General features: G+C 38.4%; 1 protein-coding gene across 4 annotated transcripts in view; it reads left to right on the top strand.

The window, feature by feature from the left end:
• Window positions 1-22,534, top strand: part of AFG1L (AFG1 like ATPase) — a 221,597-nt gene that overhangs the window by 58,652 nt on the left and 140,411 nt on the right. For all 4 annotated transcript variants that reach the window (XR_003521753.1, XM_027604017.1, XM_027604016.1 and 1 more), the window contains one exon: window positions 13,908-13,959. Coding sequence is in view for 3 of the 4 variants with exons in the window: in XM_027604017.1 (XP_027459818.1) it covers window positions 13,908-13,959 (52 nt within the window). In the remaining variant the exon portion in view is untranslated. The remainder of the gene's footprint in view (window positions 1-13,907; window positions 13,960-22,534) is intronic.

Below are 22,534 nucleotides of genomic sequence, written 5' to 3'. Positions count from 1 at the left end.
GGGTCTTTTCTGATTCCATACAAATTTTAGGATTATTTGTTCCAGCTCTGTGAAAAAAGTTGATGGTATTTTGATGGGGATTGCATTGAATGTGTAGATTGTTCTAGGTAGCATAGACATTTTTACAATATTTGTTCTTTTAATCCATGAGTATGGAATGTTTTTCCACTTCTTTGTGTCTTCCTCAATTTCTTTTATGAGTGTTCTATAGTTTTCTGAGTACAGATCCGTTGCCTCTTTGGTTAGGTTTATTGCTAGGTATCTTAAGGTTTTTGATGCAATTTTAAATGGGATCGATTCCTCAATTTCTCTTTCTTCTGTCTCATTGTTAGTGTATAGAAATGCCACTGATTTCTGTGCATTGATTTTATATCCTCCCACTTTGCTGAATTCCTGTGAGTTCTAGCCATTTTGGGGTAGAGTCTTTTGGGTTTTCCAGATAGAGTATCATATCATTAGTGAAGAGTGAGAATTTGACTTCTTCTTGCTGATTCAGATGCTTTTTATTTCTTTTTGTTGTCTGAGGCTAGGACTTCTATTACTATGTTGAACAATAGTGGTGAGAGTGGACATCCCTGCCATTGTTCCTGATCTTAGGGGAAAAGCTCTCAGTTTTTTCCCACTGAGAATGATATTTGCTGTGGGCTCTTTGTATTATGGCTTTTATGATATTGAGGTATTTTCCTCTATCCCTACACTGTGAAGAGTTTTAATCAAGAAAGGATGCTGTACTTTGTCGAGTGGTTTTTCTGCATGTATTGAGAGGATCATATGGTTCTTGTCCTTTATTTTATTAATGTAGTGTATCACATTGATTGATTTGCAGATGTTGAACCACCCTTGCAGCCCAGGAATAAATCCCATTTGGTCATGGAGAATCCTGTTGGCTAGTATCTTGGTGAGAATTTTGGCATCCATGTTCATCAAGAATATTGGTCTCTAATTCTCCTTTTTGGTCAGGTCTTTGTCTGGTTTTGGGATCAAGGTAATGCTGGCCTCATAGAATGAGTTTGGAAGTTCTCCTTCCATTTCTAATTTTTTAAGCAGCTTCAGAAGAATAGGTATGTATTCTTCTTTAAATGTTTGGTAGAATTCCCCTGGGAAGCCATCTGGCCCTGGGCCCTTGTTTGTGGGGAGATTTTTGATTATTGCTTCAATTTTCTTGCTGGTTTGGGGTCTGTTCAGGTTTTCTATTTCTTCCTGTTTCAGTTTTGGTAGTTTATAGATCCCTAGGCATGCATCCATTTCTTCCAGATTGCCTGATTTGTTGGCATATAGTTACTCATAATATGTTCTTATAATTGTTTGTATTTCTTCAGTGTTGGTTGTGATCTCTCCTCTTTCATTCATGATTTTATTTATGTGGGTCCTTTCTCTTTTCTTTTTGATAAGTCTGGCCAGGGGTTTATCAATCTTAATTCTTTAAAAGAACCAGCTCCTAATTTTGTTGATGTGTTCTGTTCTTTTGGTTTTCTATTTCATTTATTTCTGCTCTAATCTTTATTAATTCTCTTCTCCTGCTGGGTTTAGGCTTTATTTGCTGTTCTTTCTCCAGCTCCTTTAGGTGTAAGGTTAGGGTGTGTATTTGAGACCTTTCTTGTTTCTTGAGAAAGACTTGTATTGCTATATATTTCCCTCTTAGGACCACCTTTGCTGCATCCCAAAGGTTTTGAACAGTTGTGTTTTCATTTTCATTTGTTTTCATGAATTTTTAAAATTCTTCTTTAATTTCCTGGTTGACCCATGCATTCTTTAGTAGGATGTTCTTTAACCTGCATGTATTTGTGGTCCTTCCAAATTTTTTCTTGTGGTTGACTTCAAGTTTCATAGCATTGTGGTTTGAAAATACGAATGGTATGATCTCAGTCTTTTCATATTGGTTCAGGTCTGATTTGTGACCCAGTATGTGATCTGTTCTGGAGAATGTTCCATATGTACTCAAAAAGCATATGTATTCTGCTGCTTTAGGATGAAATTCTCTGATTATATTTGTTAAGTCCATCTGATCCAGTGAGTCATTTAAAGCGCTTGTTTCCTTGTTGATCTTCTATGTAGATAATCTGTCCATTGCTATGAGTGGGTTGTTAATGCCCCCTACAATTTTTGTATTGTTTAATTTTGTTATTAATTGGTTTATATAATTGACTGCTCCCATGTTAGGGGTATAAATATTTATAATTGTTAGATCTTGTTGGATAGACCCTTTAATTATGATATAGTGTCCCTCCTCATCTTTTATTACAGTCTTTGGTTTAAAATCTAATTTGTCTGATATAAAGATTACTACCCCAGCTTTCTTTTGCTGTCCATTAGCATGATAAATGATTTTTCCACCCCCTCGCTTTCAATCTGGAAGTGTCTTGGGTCTAAAATGAGTCTCTTGCAGCCAGCAGATTGATGGGTCTTGCTTTTTTATCCAAGCTGATACCTGTGTCTCTTGATTGGGGGTATTTAGCCAATTTACATTCAGAATAACTATTGAAAGATATGAATTTAGTGCTTTTGTATTACCTGTAAAGTCACTATTTCTGTATATTTTCTCTGTTCCTTTCTGGTCTATGTTACTTTTGAGCTGTCTCTTCGCTTAAAGGATCTCCTTTAATATTTCTTGCAGGGCTGGTTTAGTGATCACATTCTTTTAGTTTGTTTGTCCTGGAAGCTTTTTATCTCTCCTTCTATTTTGAATGACATCTTTACTGGATAGAGTATTCTTGGCTACATATTTTTCTCATTTAGCACTCTGAGTATATCATGCCAATCCTTTCTGGCCTGCCAGGTCTCTGTGGATAGGTCTGCTGATAGTCCTTGTAGGTTATGGACCTCTTGTCCCAAGTTGCTTTTAGGATTTTCTCTTTGTCTCTGAGATTTGCAAGTTTCACTATTCTATGTCAAGGTGTTGACCTATTTATATTGATTTTGATGGGGGTTCTCTGTGCCTCCTGGACCTGAATGCCTGTTTCCTTCCCCAGATTAGGGAAGTTCTCTGCTATAATTTGCTCCAGTATACCTTCTGCCTGCTCACCTTTCCACTTCTTGTGGAATCCCAGTTATCCTAATATTGTTTTGCTTTATGGTATCACTTATCTCTCGAATTCTCCCCTCGTGATCCGTAGTTGTTTATCTCTCTTTTTCTCAGCTTCTTTATTCTCCATCATTTTGTCTTCTATATTACTAATTCTCTCTTCCGCCTCAGTTATTCTAGCAGTTAGAGCCTCCATTTTTTATTGTATCTTATTAATAGCCTTTTTGTTTCAACTTGATTAGATTTTAGTTCTTTTATTTCTCCAGAAAGGGATTCTCTAGTGTCTTCTATGCTTTTTTCAAGCCCAGCTAGTATCTTTATAATCGTTATTCTGATCTCTAGTTCCAACATCTTACTTATATCCATATGGATTAGGTACCTGGCAGTCAGTACTGCCTCTTGTTCTCTTTTCTGAGGTGAGTTTTTCTGACTTGTCATTCTGTCCAGAGAAGAATAGGTGAAGGAGAGAACAGAATATTAAAATGGCAACAGTGACCCCAAAGAAATATACATGAAACAAATCAGAAGAGACCTGAAACTGAAAAAAAGTTTAAAAAAAAAAGAATATAATCATACAAGTGAATAGAACAGAGCAATACACTGGATCCTGTGAGTATTTTGGTCTGTTTGTTAGAAAAGTACATCCCAAAATTGTAAAGAAAAAAACTTATGTGTGTAGAAAAATAAAATTAAATACATTGGAAGGATAGAATGTAACTGTAAAAATGAAAATTAAAAGACAAAAAAAAGGGGTATAAACAGGGGAACAGAACAGAGCAATACATTATATCCTGAGTGTGTTTTGTTCTGTTAAAAGAAACTACATCCTAAAATTGTAAAGAAAGAAAAAAAAATATGTATGTATATATATATATATATATGTATATACACAAAAATAAAATTAATTACATCGAAAGGGTAGAATGTAAGTGTAAAGATGGAAATTAAAAAAGACTTTAACAAAAAGAAAAGAGAATATGATCAGACAGTGAAGAGAACAGAGCAATACACTAGATTCTGGAAGTATTTTCGTCTGTTTGTCAGAAGAAACTGCATCCCAAAATTGTAAAGAAACAAAAACTTATATATACAAAAATGAAATTAAATACAACAAAAGGATAGGATGTAAGTGTAAAAAAGAAAATTAAAAAGGATTTTAAAAAAAGAGTTGATAAAATAAATTGGTTGAAAAAGGAAAGAGAGGGCGCCTGGGTGGCTCAGTCGTTAAGCATCTGCCTTCGGCTCAGGTCATGATCCCAGGTTCCTGGGATCGAGTCCCACATTGGGCTCCCTGCCCGGCAGCAAGCCTGCTTCTCCCTCTCCCGCTCCCCCTGCTTGTGTTCCTGCTCTCGTTATCTCTCTGTCAAATAAAATCTTAAAAAAAAAAAAAAGGAAAGAGGAAAAAAAAATAAAATTGAAGGACTAAAGAATGATGGGGAAAACCCCATGAATTTTATATACTTTTTTCCCCTAGCCCTGGAGTTTTGCAGTTCTGTGTGATCAGGAAACCTGTCTTGGCTGGATGTTCTTGCTGATCTTCTGAGGGAGGGGCCTGTTGTGCTGATTCTCAGGTGCTTTTTCCTCGGGTGGAATTCCACCGCCCTTGCCGGGGGGACCAGGCTAAGTATGCTATTCTGGATTCCTCTGTGTGGCTTTTGTTCCCTGAAGGCTTTCTGAGCCTCTTTAGGGGATGAGAATGAAAATGTCAGCCTCCCAGTCTGCAGCCCCAGAGCTGAAATCTCAGGGCCCCACTCCTGAGTGCATCCTCAGGGAAAAACTGCCAGTCAGTCCTGTCTTCCTGGTCTCTTTCTGTACTCCGTGTTCACCCAGCCTGTGACCAAGCGTTTCTGTCTCAGGCATGGCATCCTGTTTGGAGTCTCCAAACCCTGAAAACTCCTGCTGCGCACACCTACACCTTTCCTCCCCGGGGGAGGAAGTTGGGAGGGGGTCTCATGGTAGTTCTGCTGCTTGCTGGGCCCCTGCTTGGAGAGTGGTCGTGGTAACATGCCGGTTTATGGAATAAACTGAGATTCCACTCCTGGGCTCACTGATTGCAGCTGGCTTTCTCACTCAGATGCCTGGGGACTCTGCCACACTGAGGCATCCCTGGTCTTCTTGTGTCCCTGGGCATCCTGAGACCATACTCTCCCACCTAGGATTCTGCCCTGCTTCACCATTTAAGCGTCTTTCAGGCAGGGCTGTCCCTCACGGGAGAAGAGTTTTAAAAGTTTTGATTTTGTGCTCAGCTGCTATATCACTTTCCAGTGCTGGCTGATGGAGGCTTCCCCCCCACCCCGTTTATCTATCCATTTATCACCTCAGATTTACTTCTCTGCACCTCCTACCTTGCAGAAAGTGGTTGCTTTTTTATTTGTAGAGTTGCAGCTATTTTTTGATCTCCCAGTTAAATTCACAGGTGTTCAGAATGATTTGATAGCTACCTACCTGAATTCCTGGGACCAGAGGAAGCTAAGGTCTCCTACTCCTCCGCCATATTGGACTCATTAAATTCCCTCCCCCCAACATTTTATTTTGAAAAATTTCAACAATACACTTAAATCCATGAATGGTTAACATTTTGCCATATTTGGTTTTTCTCTCTAAATATATATATAATTTTCTTTAATTAGCTGAAAGTTGCAACATAATAACACTTGAACCTTAAAAACATTATGTATTTCCTAACAAGGACATCCTCCTGCATAACTGTATTACCATTATCACACCCAAGAAATTTGACATTGATATAATAATATTATCTAAAATAGAGTTGCTTGATTTAGTAAAGAAAAATATAGGATGTCCAGGTAAGTTATTCAGATAAATAGTACTTTTTAGTGTATGTATGTCTCTTGTAATATTTGGGAGATACACACACACACACACACACACACACACACACACACACACACACATATACATACTAAAAAATTATTTGATGTTAATCTGAAATTCACATTTAACTGGACATTGTGTATTTTATCTTGCAACCCTAAATATGAAGCCCACATTTAAATTTCTTCAGTTGTTCCCTAAATATCCCTTTAACTGTATGTGTGTGTGTGTGTGTGTGTGTGTGTGTGTGTGTGTGTGTGTTTGGATTCACACTTTGCATTGGTTATGTCTCATAAAATTTTTATAGAATGATTGGACATTTACTTTTTAAAATGTAACCCCATGTTCAAAAGATTCTTTGGGTGGAAATCGGCTTTTATATACTGTATATAAACTTCAAAACATAAATTTTACTAAACTTAGTGGTTTGGAGTGTATCATCAAATGCATAACAGCCAGGACCCCAAACACTGGTGATATCAGCACGTTCTTTTTTTTTTTTTTTAAAGATTTATTCATTTATTTATTTGAGAGAGAAAGAGAGAGAGACACCGAGCATATTGGGGAGGGACATAGGGAGAGTCCCAAGCAGACTCTATGTTGAGTGGAGAGCCTGATCTCATGACCCTGAGACCATGACCTGAGCCAAAACCAGGATTTGGACGCCTAACTGACTGTTCCAGCCAGGTGCCCCACAGCACATTTCTTTATTGTACAATTGTTAGTTTAGCCATACTGTTTAAAACAATTTTACGACATTCTTTTGACACCTGCTTTTCTTATCCTCCCTTCTGATTTAGGTTATTACAGTAAGTCTCCTAAACTTGAGAAGGCTGTCTGACTAGAGAGTTCTAGGAGTTTTACTTTTTGGTTTTTGTCTGGGATTCCAGAGATAAGTGATATTATTCATTATATGTCTTTTTCTTTTTTTTTAAAGTTTATTTTAAGTAATCTCTACACCAGCATGGGGCTTGATCTCACAACCCCAAGATCAACAGTCACAGGCTCTTCCAACTGAGCTAGCCAGGCGCCCCAGTATATGTCTTTTTCTGCCAGATTTATTTTACTTAGTATAATGTCCTCAAGGTCCGTCCATGTTGTAAAAAAGAAGGAAATGGCAAGATTTCCTTCTTTTTTATACCTGAATAATATCCCAATGTATATATTTTCTTTATCCATTTTCAGTTTTTGGACACTTTGGTTATTTTAATGTCTTGGTTGTTGTAAACAGTGCAGCAGTAACATGGGGGTGCAGATATCTTTCTTAGTGTTTTCATTTCCTTTGGATAAATACCCAGAAGTGGAATTACTAGACAACTTTTGGGGTATCTCCAAAAGTGTACAGTGTGACCTCCCCAAAGGGGAGGACATTAAAATTCATTGTGCTCTGAAAAAATAAAAAGATTGCAGCAGTTCATATTCTTACTAATTTATGAGCCTGCCTGTCTCCTTACATTTTTGACAGTACTGTATTCTCTCAGACTTTTAGATTTTTGTCATAGCAGTATTTCATTGTTATTTTAAAACATACCTCTTTTATTGTGAAGGAGAATAAGCGTTCTTTCAAATGTTTAAGCCATTTGTATTTGTTTTCTTATCAGTTTCTAAAAACTATGCTTACTAAGGAAACAAATTCTTGTCTGTAATATTGCCAGATTTTTTTTCTTGCCTTTTGACTGTTCTTAGCATTTTTTTCCCAAACAGATATGTTTAATTTCACTGCTTTTAATATTTCTGTATTTTCCATTATAGCTTTTGGGTTTATGTCTTGCTTATAAGACATTACACTTACAGATTTTAAAAATAAATTCACAGAAACACATTTGTAAAGCTGTTGCTGAAAAGGATTACAAGAGAAATGAAACATTTAATTTGATGGGCATGGTTCCTGGGAAGGTGGTGGGGGTGAGGACTGAGATTCAGAAATTGATAAAAAGTTACATAGGAAGAAGGATCATCTTACTTTGTCATAGGAGAGAGAGAGGAAAAAATGAGTGCAGCTATGGGTGGGATTGCAATTTCTTTTTTTTTTTTTAAGATTTTATTTATTTATTTGACAGAGAGAGACACAACGAGAGAGGGAACACAAGCAGGGGGAGTGGGAGAGGGAGAGGGAGAAGCAGGCTTCCCGCTGAGCAGGGAGCCTGATGTGGGGCTCGATGCAGGGCTCGATCCCAGGACCCTAGGATCATGACCTAAGCTGAAGGCAGACGCTTAACGACTGAGCCACCCAGGGTGCCCCTAGGGATTGCAGTTTCATTTAGGAAGTTGATGGAGTTCCACCCCAATGCCTTCTGTTTTCTCTCTAAGAAGAAGTAGGAGACAACTGCCGAGAGTGATGGGGGGGAAGTTGTAGTGTAACTTGAAGGGAACTGAGAAGGTTCCAGAGAATTATTGTAGAAACAGAGAGTGAACTAACCAGCGAAACAATTGTTGGCAATAGGAAGGGACTGGTGCGAAGGTACGCTGTGAAGGGCTTTTCAGACTTGTTTTAGCAATATTCCGAAGTCTGGGTGAACATGATGGGAGCATTGATTTCTTAGTTTGAGATTTTTCTTATTAGCCATCCTTACATCATTTATTTGTAATTTTATTACACGATGGTTGGAGTACACTAATTCTTTGGAATTTATTGAGGTTTCCTTTATGGCTCAGCATATTGACTATATTTGAAATTGTGCTACATGTTCTTGAATGTACTCTTTATGTGTTTGGTATAGAGTTTATTGAATAGATAAAAAATAGCTTGAGTGCATATTAGTGTTGGGGGTCTTTGAGAGAGGTGTCTCATAGGCCATGATATTTCTTTCTTTTTTTTTTAATGGTGCATAGGTTTTGATGGGAACAGATATCAGTAAAACATGAAGTTTGCAGTCTTCAGCATGAGTGAATGGACCTTTTGATTAGTAATACAGAGCTGGGCAGTGAGTGGGAACTCCCCTGTGCTCTGCCTTGCACCTAGTAGATAAGGAAATGGCGGGTTGTTGAGTTCATATGGCTTACCCAGAGTCACAAAGCTAGTAAATAACGGAACCAGCATTTTTACCCAGATCTTTTGGGTTCAATTCCAGTGTTCTTCTGTTTTATCTTTTGTACTAGTGGGGATAGGTGATAGGTTACCACTACCTTCCAACATCATCTTTAAACTTACCATCTGCACAGTCTATAATATAGTGTCATTGGATCCTTATCAAAAATCCATTAGAGATGGTGTTGTCATCCTACTTTACAAATTTCCAAAGATATAGCTAACATAGCAAATCCTACAACTGTTCACTAAAGAAACTTGTTCATGTTCAGAGTTTCAAGCCTTTGTCTAGTGTTAAGAGTGTGTGCTTTGTGGGGCGCCTGGGTGGCTCAGTCAGTTAAGCAGCTGCCTTCAGCTCAGGTCATGATCCCAGGGTCCTGGGATCAAGTCCCACATCGGGCTCCCTGCTCAGCAGGAAGCCTGCTTCTCCTTCTCCTTCTGCCTGCCGCTGCCCCTGCTTATGCTCTCTCTCTCACTATCTAAATAAAAATAAATAAAATCTTAAAGAAAAAAAAAAGTGTGTGCTTTGTAAGGGTAGGGTGCTTTGTAAGGGTAGGGTGTGCATCAGAGTCCTGGCAGGAAACCGTTCACAGCAGATGTTTCAAATAAAGACTGAATCAAGATGACTGAGTCATGGGCAGGGCAGTCCTAAGACAGCAAACAAGGGATAGAGGGCTGAGTGGGGAGCCTGGAGTGGGCTGGAGCTGTGGCGTGAGGCCTGATTGATGGTCTTGGAGGGATGCAGCTCTGCCAGAGACCCAGGACTGAGGCAGGGAGGGACCAGGAAGGAATGGCCCAATTTTTCTCTACTCCCTCCCTTCCATCTCCTGCCAGTAGTGTGTCCCAGGGGCTGAGGCCATTTAGCAGACGGCCAGCAAGGGTAGCCCTCCTGGGCTGTAGAGCAGGAGGGAGAAGACAGTGGGGGAGAAGCAAATGGAGAATATCAGCACCGAGGAATGATACCAGGGTGGAGTTTTCTGAGGCCTAAGAACAAATGTTAGAAATTGAAACATTAAGAAAGGAAATTTAGGGATGCCTGGGTGGCTCAGTTGTTAAGCGTCTGCCTTCGGCTTGGGTCATGTTCCTAGGGTCCTGGGATCGAACCCCACATCAGGCTCCTTGCTCGGCGGGAAGCCTGCTTCTCCCTCTCCCACTCCCCCTGCTTGTGTTCCCTCTCTCGCTGTCTCTCTCTGTCAAATAAATAAAATCTTTAAAAAAAAAAAGGAAATTTAATGGAACTGAAAAATAGGGTACATTGTGAGAAAATGTAAATTAGGAGCATGTAAATGATGTGGGTTCTTGTGTAAGTTAGTCATTTTGAAGAAAACTGAACCTTACCTTCCCTGAACTCACTACTATGAATACAGAATTTTAAAACTTCTTTAGGATCATTTTATAGTCTTACTGTTTGCCATTCAATTCTGATTTTCCCCTTAACATACAGATTTTTATCTATTTTTAAAGATTTTATTTATTCATTTGAGACACAGAGATAGAGAGCGAGCATGAGCAGGGAGAGAGGGAGAAGCCGGCTCCCCACTGTGGGGCTCGATCCCAGGACCCTGAGCCACCCATCTGAGCCACCCAGGCGCCCCAACATACAGATTTTTAAATCCCTTGAAGTAATTTCAATAGTTTTTGGTAGACTGAAAATATATTAGGAGAAAATTAGCTTACCTGTCAAAGTGGAAATACTTGGAGTATATATTGTTTAGGTAGATGTATCTCACATGTTATATATTATAATTATAGTTACATAATTAGAAAATATGTATGTAATATATAGTGTAACATATTTGTTAAAATGTTCTTTCCAAAATATGTTGAGTTTGAGTGGATAAAACAGAAGATAGAACCAAATGCTATTTTTTGGGGCAGCATTGATTGAGTTCTCTCCATGTCATTTTTTTCCCCAATCTTTGTTAAATTTTTGCCTCGAACTTCATTTATTTGACATATATTGATGGTATCATGTGAATACTACTAGAGTAGACCTGGGACTATTCCTGCAAAATGTGTTGTGAAGAATTATGAATTGCTGTGGCACCTCACAGAATACAGAATGTTGCTTTCTTTTTTTTTTTTTTAAGATTTTATTTATTTATTTGACAGAGAGAGACACAGCGTGAGAGGGAACACAAGCAGGGGGAGTGGGAGAGGGAGAAGCAGGCTTCCTGCCGAGCAGGGAGCCCAATGTGGGGCTTGATCCCAGGACCCTGGGATCATGACCTGAGCCGAAGGCAGACGCTTAACCGACTGAGTCACCCAGGCGCCCCCAGATGTTGCTTTCAAAAGATTTCTAATACATAGAATATACTTAGAGATTATGAGGTTGTATGCAAGTTTTCCAATTTGAAGTTGTTCTAAAATTATTTAAGAGCATAATGCTTTTTTCTGGCAAGTTGAAAATAGAATAACCAGTGTACAAGAATGGCACATATAAGATTTTAAAACAAAACAAATTAAGAGGTTTTGGCAGGAGTAGAATCTGTTTTCCGTTGAAGTTTAAGAATAGATGGAGAGTTAATGTGCAGAGGAACACAGGGAAGGCATCCAGCTGGCAGAATCAAAGCAAAGAAGATCCTTTTGCCTAAACCATGGGGAAGGTTCTTCTGGAAGGGGTGTGCTGGAGTCAGGTGCTGGGTTCACAGAGAAAGCCAAGAGGAGCAGGAAAGCTAGAGAGGTTTCTGAGGTATGTTGGAGTGAACCCACAGATTAAAAAACAAAAACATGATCAAAACTAGATTATATAATAGCCTTTGGGAATGTTCTCTGCCAAAATCCTGACTGCTCTGGTTTGTGTTAAGTGGCGTAACCTTCACTTCTTTCTGCTTTTACCCTGTCTGAATTCTCTCTGCCCTGGCTTACCTTGGCTTTTGCACAGGTGTCTAGAAACTGTTGCAGAGTTTGAAGATTACTCTTCTAAGTGGAACAAAATTTAGGATGGTTATTTGGGTTGATTATAATATCAGGCAAAGAGAAGTTCCATTTTGTTTCTTCCTTTGGAGCCCTTCATCCTCCTGTTTCCGTCTGGACATGATTGCTTTCTTGATCTGCTTGTACCTCTTTGTTTCTAGAGCAACCTCCATCTTCTCAGGATCATCTGTCTCTTCTGGAGCCACGATGTTCCTGTTTCTGTTGGGGAGGTGTTTTTAAGACCCTCTATGTATGGAATGCCAATTTTCCGTTTTCATACTTGATGGATAAATTGGATGGATTAGATTGGAAATCATTGTCCCTCAAATCTTATTCAAGTTTTTATCTGTTGTTTGTGACCTGTTCCCTTGCCCCTTTGTCATCCTCCCGAAAAGCCACCTAGGATGTTTGTAGGGTGTTCTTTATATCCCTGGTATCTGAAATTTCAGGATTGTGACTTGGTATAGGTTTTATTTCCCTTCCTGTGCTGGGTACTTACTCTTTCCTCCCAATCTAGAAATAAAGCCCTTCAGATTTGAGAAAAATATTTGCATTCTTTCTTAGATAATTTCCTCCTCTCCTTTTTCTTCTATTTTCTCTTTCTGGAATTCCTTTTTTGTCAGATATTGGACCTCCTGATGAATTAATCCAGTAATTTTCCTGTATTTTTCCATCTATTCTTGTTGCTGTTTATTTGTTGTATTTTTTTGAGACAGCTCCTCAAGTTTATCTTCTAATCCTTTTCCTGAAATTGTATTTCTGCTACCATACTTTTTTTTAAAGATTTTTTAATTTTGGGGGCGCCTGGGTGGCTCATTCGTTAAGCGTCTGCCTTCGGCTCAGGTCATGATCCCAGGGTCCTGGGATCGAGCCCCACATCAGGCTCCCTGCTCGGCGGGAAGCCTGCTTCTCCCTCTCCCACTCCCCCTGCTTGTGTTCCCTCTCTCGCTGTGTCTCTCTCTGTCAAATAAATAAATAATATCTTTAAAAAAATTTTTTTTTATTTTTAAGTAATCTCTACACTCAGTGTGGGGTTTGAACTCATAACCCTGAGATCAAGAGTCATATGCTCTACTGACTGAGCCAGCCAGGTGCCCCCCTGCTACCATATTTTAAATTTCAAAATGTTCTTTTGTTCTTGATGTTCCTTTTTCAAAATTGCATTTTGTTCTTGCTTTACAGTTTTAATAGCTTCTCTTATTTTCCCCAGCATGTTAATTATGTTGATTGCAGTTTTATTTTTAAAAGATTTTCTTTCTTTCTTTATTTGAGAGAGAGAGTGCATGTGCATGAACAAGGGTGGGAGAGGAGCAGCAGGAGAGGGACAAGCAGACTCTGCACTGATTGTGGAGCCCCACGTGGGGTTTGATCCCAGACCCTGAGATCATGACCTGAGCCGAGATCAAGAGGTGGATGCTTAACCGACTGAAACCACCCAGGTGCCCCTGTTTCCTCTGAGTTTTTCTCCCTTCTGTACCCTTGTTCTGGTCTCCAGCTTTCATCTTGAATGTTTTCCTTTTCAAGTTTCTATTGATTGTTGTGTGTCAGTTCATTTTAGAATATTTTCAGATACTAACAAGCCAACTGAAGGCTCTATCATAAGAGGTTGGTTGACTGGTGTGCTCTACTGTAAGGTGATCTAATAGGGACCAGTTATTTCTTTTTTGGGGAGACCAGTTATTTCTTTAAGAGAAGTCTGCACATAAGTACCTTCAGGTTTTTGTTTGTTTGTTTTCCTTTTTTCCTGGAGACTATTCAGTGTCTCTAGAAAAATTCTTCTGTTCTCTTGCTTGCTGGGAATGGTCTAGGCTATTATTGTTTGGGGAGCCCATTTAGGAAAGAGGGGGAAGATTACATAGTTACTAAATGATGTAGGGGATGCAAACTCAAGTTGTGTCCCTTCAGAGCCCTTGCTCTGGGCTTTATGATTCTTGCCTCCTGTATTAAAATGTAACTTGGGCTTCATAGCCTTTTACATCAAATATTTCAACTTATTGTATACAATAGCCCATTTTAGTCCTGTATCTGACAGTTAGGAACACTCTGTATGTGATGATATTTAATTATTTCCGTGTTAGAGATTTATAATTTGTTCTTAATTTGCAGCTTTTTTCAAGGAGCAGACCTCCAAGAGGCCTATATGTTTATGGAGACGTTGGTAAGTATGTTAAAGTAAGTTTCGAGTGGTCTAAACAGGAGGGTCCCAGCTTTCACTCAAGGATATTTCCATTTCCACCCTTCAGTCCACTGCCAGCCAGGGAATGGGATGAGGCAAAGTAAAATGGGGGGGTGGGGAGAGGAGGGCCGTTATCTTAGTTTTCTTTTCTTTTTCTTCTCAGGGTACAACTGTAGTTTAGGATTGGTTAGCATGGTAGGCTGCAGACATTGCTTAGTGTATAAACTGAGTTGATCTCAGGGAAGGTAATCATCTATAAATAGATTATTAGGTAAATAAGAATCTCATTGCTCAAAGCTATTTGACTCAGCTAATACTTAAAAAAAATAAGCTGCTCTTTTTTACTTTTAATTTCCACTTATTTTTACGCATAATCTAAACCCTTGTCCTCAACTTAGTTATTATTATCTTTCATTCAGTTATTAGTGGATATTCTTTTTTTTTTTAAGATTTTATTTATTTATTTGAGAGAGAGAGCACATGAGAGGGGGGAGGGTCAGAGGGAGAAGCAGACCCCCCGCCGAGCAGGGAGACCGATGCGGCACTCGATCCTGGGACTCCAGGATCATGACCTGAGCCGAAGGCAGTTGCTTAACCAACTGAGCCACCCAGGCGCCCATTAGTGGATATTCTTAATGAATGAGTGGTTATGTTTCCTTGGTCTCCCATATCCATATATTGGGTACAGTTTTCTTGGAAACCTTATGAGCTGTTGCTTACTTTTTAGATTTTCCTAATCAAAGAATGTCTTGCTTCTTTTCTGACTTCATTCTTGGTGAACTTGTCTGTTTTTTGACTTCAGTTTCCTTCAAACAAATTCTTCTCTCCTAGTTCTAAACCTCTCCCTATTTACCCACCTTCCACCAATGTCATAAAGGTGGCTCTTACTTTATCTGGTCTTATTGCTTACCAATCATTTCTTTTATTGGCTAACTAAAAATGCACATTTACATATAGCAAAATCAGTTTTGCTGCTCAGCTGATAAATCTCAGGCTCCCCTATAGCCATAACAAATTTGCATTTTGAGGAAGTAGAGGCAAAGTTTCTTATCTTAGTAAGAATTTTAGGATAAAAAAAATAATAGGAGCCAAATAAGTAGTTATAGTGCCTTAAAGATCCAACTGTTCTTTTCTGGGTCCTCCCTCTTATTTGTTTTTGAATGCCTGTTTTACATTTATAGATTTATTTAGCAAGTCTAATAAAAAGAATTGGTGAATTCATAAACAAGTGAATGAGAGAGCTTGCCCCTTAAAATTCTTTATGTTCTTGGAGCTTACAGATTTGAAAACTGTCAAAGAAGCTCAAGCTGTTCTTTTTCTCAGTTCATTGGCTAATTGGTATTTTTGAGAACAGTGCAGGCTTACTTCTTATTTAGAAAGCAATTTATACCAGGTGCTTGAGCAGTTTTATGTGTCCACCCCTTTGGGTACTGCTAGCAGCTCTCATTCTGTTGTCTCTCATTCTTTGCCTCTTTGGAGAACATTTACTTCTTATACCTTCACTTTCATGTTTAGTCATTGCTAAAATCAATATCTTTGTTTCTCCTGTTACTTCAACCACTTAACCATACATGGAGATGGTTAGTAAAACCCAACTGTTTCCACTTCTGCAAAAGGACTTAAAAAATAATAATACCCCAAACCTATAAAAGTTAATGGATTTTAGTTTGGAAGATACAGCCATATGCTAATAAATTAAAGGGAGGTATGATAAATATAATTCATCTGAGTGCTTGAAAGAATTAGAGAAGATATGGTAACATCTGTGGTTGTTCACAGAGCTGGGTGTGTGGCAACCTTTGGTTAAGAACATTTTTATAATGCAGAGAGGGGAAGAGAAAGGAATTCTACAGTAGGAAGGGAAATGAATATTTTTTATGACTGTACTCAGTTTAGTTTAGAATACTTACAAAACAGGGCACCTGAATGGCTCAGTTAAGCGTCTGCCTTCGGCTCAGTTCATGATCCCAGAGTCCTGGGGAATTGAGCCCCATGTTGGGCTCTCTGCTCAGCAGGGAATCTGCTTCTCCCTCTCCCTCTGCCCCTCCCCTTGCTTGTGTGCTCTCTCTCTCTGTCAAATAAATAAAATCTTAAAAAAAAAATACTTACAAAACAGGTAATAAAAGATAGGTCAGATTCTTATTTTGAAGGGTGGGGGGTTGCTATCTGGGAGAATAGCCTCAGAATGCTCTCACAAGCTCTTTTTCATTACTATTTTCCTTTTTTAGACTTGGGAAACAGGTGTTCAATTTTGAAGAGATTCAGTGGGAGAGATAACTGTTTCATAGCACCCCCTTCTGCTCCTTATTCCTGTACTTGCCCTGGGCTCTGACATGAACACTCCATTCTACTTGTGTTGAGATGATTGACTCAGATGGACCCTCAATCCAGGGAACCCCAGTAGAGTTGATATGTAAACTGGAGACCTTATCATCATGATTCAACCTTGAAATGTTTTCATTAATAAAATGCTTAGCATATCTCATGCAGAAGCCAAATGCTGCAGTAGGAGTGTTTTGTGGCTTCATTCTTACTGTATAGTTGGCTTTCTTCTTCTTTTTTTTTTTTTTAAGGATTTTATTTATTTGTCAGAGAAGGGGAGAGAGGGAGCATATGCACAAGTAGGGCGGGGGGGTGGCAGGCAGAGGGAGAAACAGGTTCCCCGCTGAGCAAGGAGCCCGATGCGATGCAGGACTCAATCCCAGGACCCTGGAATCATGACCTGAGCCAAAGGCAGACGCTTAACCGACTGAGTCACCCAGGCGCCCCAGTGTAGTTGGCTTTCTTACAACAAGGTTTCAGCTCTTGACTAGCAGACTGTGGTGGTGATGGCAGGGTTAATGATTCCTCCTGTACATTTGGAGAGGATCAAAGTACATTTTTGTTTATCAGTCCCTTTGCTGCTGCCTCCTGGTTAAATTCTGGGCTTGGGTAATGGAGGACAGCACTTCCAGCTCCTTCAGCAGAGGGGTTGGCTGTGAAAAGGGCAACACTGGGAGGGGGACGCTCAAGTAGTCATTTTTGGCTTCAGAACTTTATAGGCTTGAAAGTTAGAACTTAGAAGAGTTTTAGCTTTTATAAATTACTCTTCCTTGTAAAAATCTGCTCTTGAGAAAAACACAAAGTTTTATTTAGGATACTATAGAGACCAAAGCAAAATTGTGAAGTAGGTAAAATTTAGTGCTGGTTTCTTCCCTACATTTTTTTAAACATCTGTCCTCATTCTTGTGTTCACTTGACAAATTTTATTGAACATTTGCTGTGTGCCAGGCAGTGTGTTGTTTCTGCAGATGTAATGGTGAATAAAAGCAGATACAGCCTTTGCTCACCCAAAGCTTATAGACTCTTGTGATGGCTCTGAAATATTTTTGAACATGACCCACAGTAAAACATATTTTTACATTCTGACCTATGTATGTATGTGTGCGTACATGTGCACACATGCACACACACACCCCTGAAAAATAGTTTCATGAAAGAAAACTTATCTGCCGTGTGATACATTTGGATATTTTCTATTCTGTTCTAGTCTATGAAAAGATAATTCTGGTTGTAGAGGTAGTTTGAAAAACACTGGTCTAGTGTCTCTAATATCCATTAGTACACGTTGGTGTGCTAGGGTTTGTTCCTGCTGTTTCATCTTTTTGGGCATTAGGATTTCTCATGCTGGACCTTCCATAGGACACAGCTTTCTCCTCTACTACTTAAACTGGTTGGACTCATATTATCTGAGGATCTGCCTTCTAGCTAAATGTCTGAACTACTTCTAAGCTGTTTCTAATCTAAACTGTTCTAAACTACTTGCTAAAATTTTAATGGGTTCCATTGGATGAGTAGGTTACCTCACCAGAACATTTGCATTTAAAAAGAGTCTTCTAGGGGTGCCTGGGTGGCTCAGCCTGTTAAGCGTCTGCTTTTGGCTCAGGTCATGATCTCAGTGTCCTGGGATGGAGCCCCACATCAGGGTCCCTGCTTAGTGGGGAGCCTGCTTCTCCCTCTCCCTCTGCCCCTCCCCACTCATGCTTGCTCTCTCTCAAATAAATAAATAAATAAATAAATAAATAAATAAATAAATAAATTTTAAATTTTAAAAAAATTAAAAAAAAAGAGCTTCTAAGAGGTAGAATTTCACTGGAACTTGGTATATGAAATAGAACTGTAGTGATCCAGCTGATCACTTGGTGATTTTGGGCAGAGAAATCTTTTAGCATCTCTGAAATCCCACCACACACAGGGCTCTTGCCCACCATACTAAATCTAATGGTGTTTATCATAGCCACATTGAAAGAATTTAACATTTTAGAAAGACCTTTGTTACCTTTTTCCTCCCTTTTTTGGTAGTGTCATGAACTTAACATTTCCCTCATATTCTCCCTAAGCACTGTTTGGTGTTGAGGAAAGTAAAATGTTAATAATTACTTGGGTATATCTACTAGTCTCTGTTAGAAGTAGGAAAAAAAATTAGATGTTGGTAAAAATAAGATAAAGAATGAATACAAAATAAGTAGAAATTTAAGTATATACCATTTTCACACTCTAAAAATTAACATTATTTGTAATTTCATTAAATACTCAGTTACTCAGATTTCTAATTGTTGTAAATGTTTCTGTTTTCATTGTGCTATTAATTATTAAGTCTTTAGTCTCTTTGTATATGTGTGTGTGTGGGACATCATACCACAGAGATGCAGCAGCAAAATTCACACTGTTACACACACATATATATATATATACGCACATACATATATAAACTAATTTGTCCTGTAGGATTTCCTACAACTTGGGTTTTGCTGATGCATCCCTGTGGTGTAATGGGAGTCTTTTAACTCTGTCTTTTTCAAGATTGTTTTGCCCATTCTATGACCTTTGCATTTCCACATACATTTTAGAATTGGCTGGTTAATTTCTTATTAAAAAAATCCTCCTGGGATTTTGATTGGGATTACATTCAATCTATAGATCAATTTGGAAAGAATTGATAACTTAAAATATTGATGTTTTTGATAAATACTGATTTTTTGATAAAAATTGAGTCTTCCAATCTATGGGCATGGTATGTTTCTTCATTTTTAAAGATCTTTAATTTCTCTGCTGTTTTATAGGTTGTAATGCAGAGTTCTGCCATATTTTTTGATAAATTTATTCCTATGTATTTTATGTTTTCTGATGCCACTGCAAATGGTACTGTGTTTTAAAATTTTAATTTCCAACTGATCATTGCTAGTGTATAGAATCAATTTAGTTTTTGGTGACCTTGCTACATTCAGTTATAAACTCTAGTGGTTATTTGATAGATTCTTTAGGAATTTTTATGTATACAATCATGCTGTTGCAAATAAAGACAATTTTTCCTTTACAGTTTGTACGTCTTCCGGTTCTTTTTCTTGCCTTATTGCACTAACTAGGAACTCCAGTATAATGCTGAATAGAAGTAGTGAGAGTGAATGTCCTTGCCTTGTGTGAAATTTTAGGGGAAAAGTGTTCAGTCTTTCACTAGTAAGTATGATGTTAATTGTAGGGTATTTTAGTTTAATGTATTATTTTTCTTAATGTGGCAAAATATACATAACATAAAATTTACCGTTTTAACCACTTTTACTTGTGAAGTTCAGTGGCAGTAAGTACATTGACATTATTTTGCAACCATCACACCATCCATCTCCAGAACATTTTCATCTTCATTTTTAAAGATCCTTAAATCTTTTGCAACCATTATACCATCCATCTCCAGAACATTTTTCATCTTCCCAAACTGACTCTGTACCTTTAAACAGTAATTCCCCATTTCATATGCCCCTCCCTCCCAGGCCCTGGCAACCACCATTCAATTTTCTGTCCCTGTAAATTTGACTACTCCAGGTATGTCGTATAGAGTGGAGTCATATATTATTTAAATTTTTGTGTCTAGCTTATTTCACCTGCTGTAGTTTTCTTCAGGGTTCATTTATGTTGTAGACTGTATCAGAATTCCATTACTTTTTAAGGCAGAATAGTATTCCAGCATATGTATTCAATTTTTATCTGTTCATCTGTTGATGGATGTTTGGGTTATTTCCATCTTTTGACTGTGGTGAACAATAAATGTTTGAATCCCTGCTTTCAGTTCTTTTGTGTATATACCCAGAAGTGGAGTTGGTGGATCATATGGTCACTCTGTGTTTAATTTTTGGAGCAACTTCTATACTGTTTTCCACAGCAGCTGCACTATTTTACATTCCCACCAGCAATGTACAAGGGTCCTCATTTTTCCACATCCTTACCAATATTTGTTATTTTCTTAAAAAAATAATAGCCATCCTAATGGGTGTTGAAGTGATATCTCATTGTAGTTTTGATTTGCATTTCTCAAATGATTAGTGATGTTGAACATCTTTTCATTGTGTGTTTCTTTTTGTATTTGTCCTTTATGAGTTTGAAAAGTATGCTTCTTTTCCTAGTCTGCTGAGAGATTTGATCATGAATGTGTGCTGACTTTTGTCAAACATTTTTTCAAATGTGATGATTATATGGTTTTTTTTTTTAAAGATTTTATTTACTTGAGAGAGAGAATGAGATAGAGAGAGAGAGCATGAGAGGGGGGAGGGTCAGAGGGAGAAGCGGACTCCCCGCCGAGCAGGGAGCCCGATGTGGGACTCGATCCCGGGACTCCAGGATCATGACCTGAGCCGAAGGCAGTCGCCCTACCAACTGAGCCACCCAGGCGCCCCCACTATATGGTTTTTATATATTGAATTTTATTTTGATGGGGAGTTAAGTTACTTGCATGCCAGCTTGATTCATTTGAAGTATTATTATTATTTTTTTAAGTAGGCTCCATGCTGGGCATGGAGCCCAATCTGGGGCTTGAACTCACGACCCTGAGATCAAGACCTGAGCTGAGATTTAGAGTAGTATGCTTAACGGACTGAACCATCCAGGCGCCCCTGAAGTATTTTTTTAATTGAAAATTTTCTCGAGATAATTATAGATTCACACTTGTAAGAAGTAATATGGAGATATCTGTGTACACTTTACTCATTTCTCCCCAAAGGTAACATTTTGCAAAACTATAGTATAAATATCACAAACAGAATGACATTGATATAATTCACTGATCTTATTCAAATTTCTTGTTTTACTTGTACTCATTTCTGTGTCTGTATTTAGCTCTGTACAATTTGTCAACTGTGTAGGTTCATGTATTTGCTGCCACAGTTGAGGTACTGAACAATTCTATCACCACGAGTCCCTGTGTTGCTCATAATTTTGTAACCGTACCTACTCACCCTCTCTTTCTAACTCCTGGCAGCCATCAATCTGTTCTCCATTTCTAAAATTCTGTCATTTCAAAAACGTTATATAAATGGAAAAGTACATAACTTTGAGATTGGCTTTCTCCCCCCCCCTCCAGTGTAATTTCTTAAGATTCATCCAAGTTGTTGCATGAGTTCAGTATCTCTGGAAATTTTTCATTTTACAGTTTCCTGATGGCCATTCTTTGCCTCACATCATGGAGTATCCCCCTACACATGAGCAGCTAGTATTCAGCCAAAGACTTAAGAGTACCCACATGTTGATTTCTGGAGTTCTTTCATAGATAGCTTCCTCCTCCCTGGCATTTTGCCTTGCCAATTTCACTGGCATTGGACTCCCATAATTCTGGTCTCTCTTAACCCAACTTAGCCTGTCCTGGATGTTTTGCTTGGATTCCTCCTTTCTGTGCAGCAGTCTGGAGGGTGCCTCCAAGCCAAAAGCTGCAGTGTTATAGGGCTCATCTTGTTTTTCCCTTCTGTCGGGGATCAGTCTTGTATTTTTATTTTCTAGTGTCTGAAAATATTAGTTTCATATATTTCATCCAGTTTTCAAGGTGTTTATGTTGGGATGGCAAATCTGGAACCAGTTACTCTCACATGGTCTCTCAGAAGTTTTCGTTTTCTTGATACACATTGTTAAACTTTTCTTACTCCAAGGTGATACAAATGTTCACACATATTATCTTCCTGGTTTTTCATATTTTTTAGCACCTTGGATTCATCTGGAATTAATTTTGGTGTGAAATGTGAGTAGGCATCTAGTTTTATTTTCTGCAAATGGCTGAGCATTTGTCTTTAACAATTATTTTTTTCATATACACTGTTATTATATATCCTTAGATCTGCTTAATTGGTTTAGTTGATTTTTTTAGAGTCCAGTACCACTCAAATATAATTTTCTAATTCCATGATACAATTTTATTGTATAGTTTCTCTTCTTTTCCTCCTTGCCTCCCCCAACCTCTATTCCTTGCCACTTGATCTTGTTTTAGAGTATTTTCGGCACTTTAAAATTTTTTTAATTTTAATTTTTTAAAGATTTTTATGTATTTGTGAGAGAGAGCGAGCAAGCACAAGCAGGGAGAGGAGCAGGCAGAGGGAGAAGTAGGCTCCCTGCTGAGTAAGGAACCTGATGCAGAAGTTGATCCCAGGACTTTGGGATCATGACTGGGCCGAAGGCAGACACTTAACCAACTGAGCCACCCAGAGGTCCCTTTTTCACACTTTTTAAAGAAATTAGCCACTCAGGAGAATTTTTAAAAGTG

This window comes from Zalophus californianus, chromosome 7 (assembly GCF_009762305.2).
Source record: "Zalophus californianus isolate mZalCal1 chromosome 7, mZalCal1.pri.v2, whole genome shotgun sequence".
Lineage (NCBI taxonomy): Eukaryota > Metazoa > Chordata > Mammalia > Carnivora > Otariidae > Zalophus > Zalophus californianus.
The sequence above is the reverse complement of the archived record's forward strand: the minus strand, read 5'-3'. Positions and strand labels throughout refer to the sequence as shown.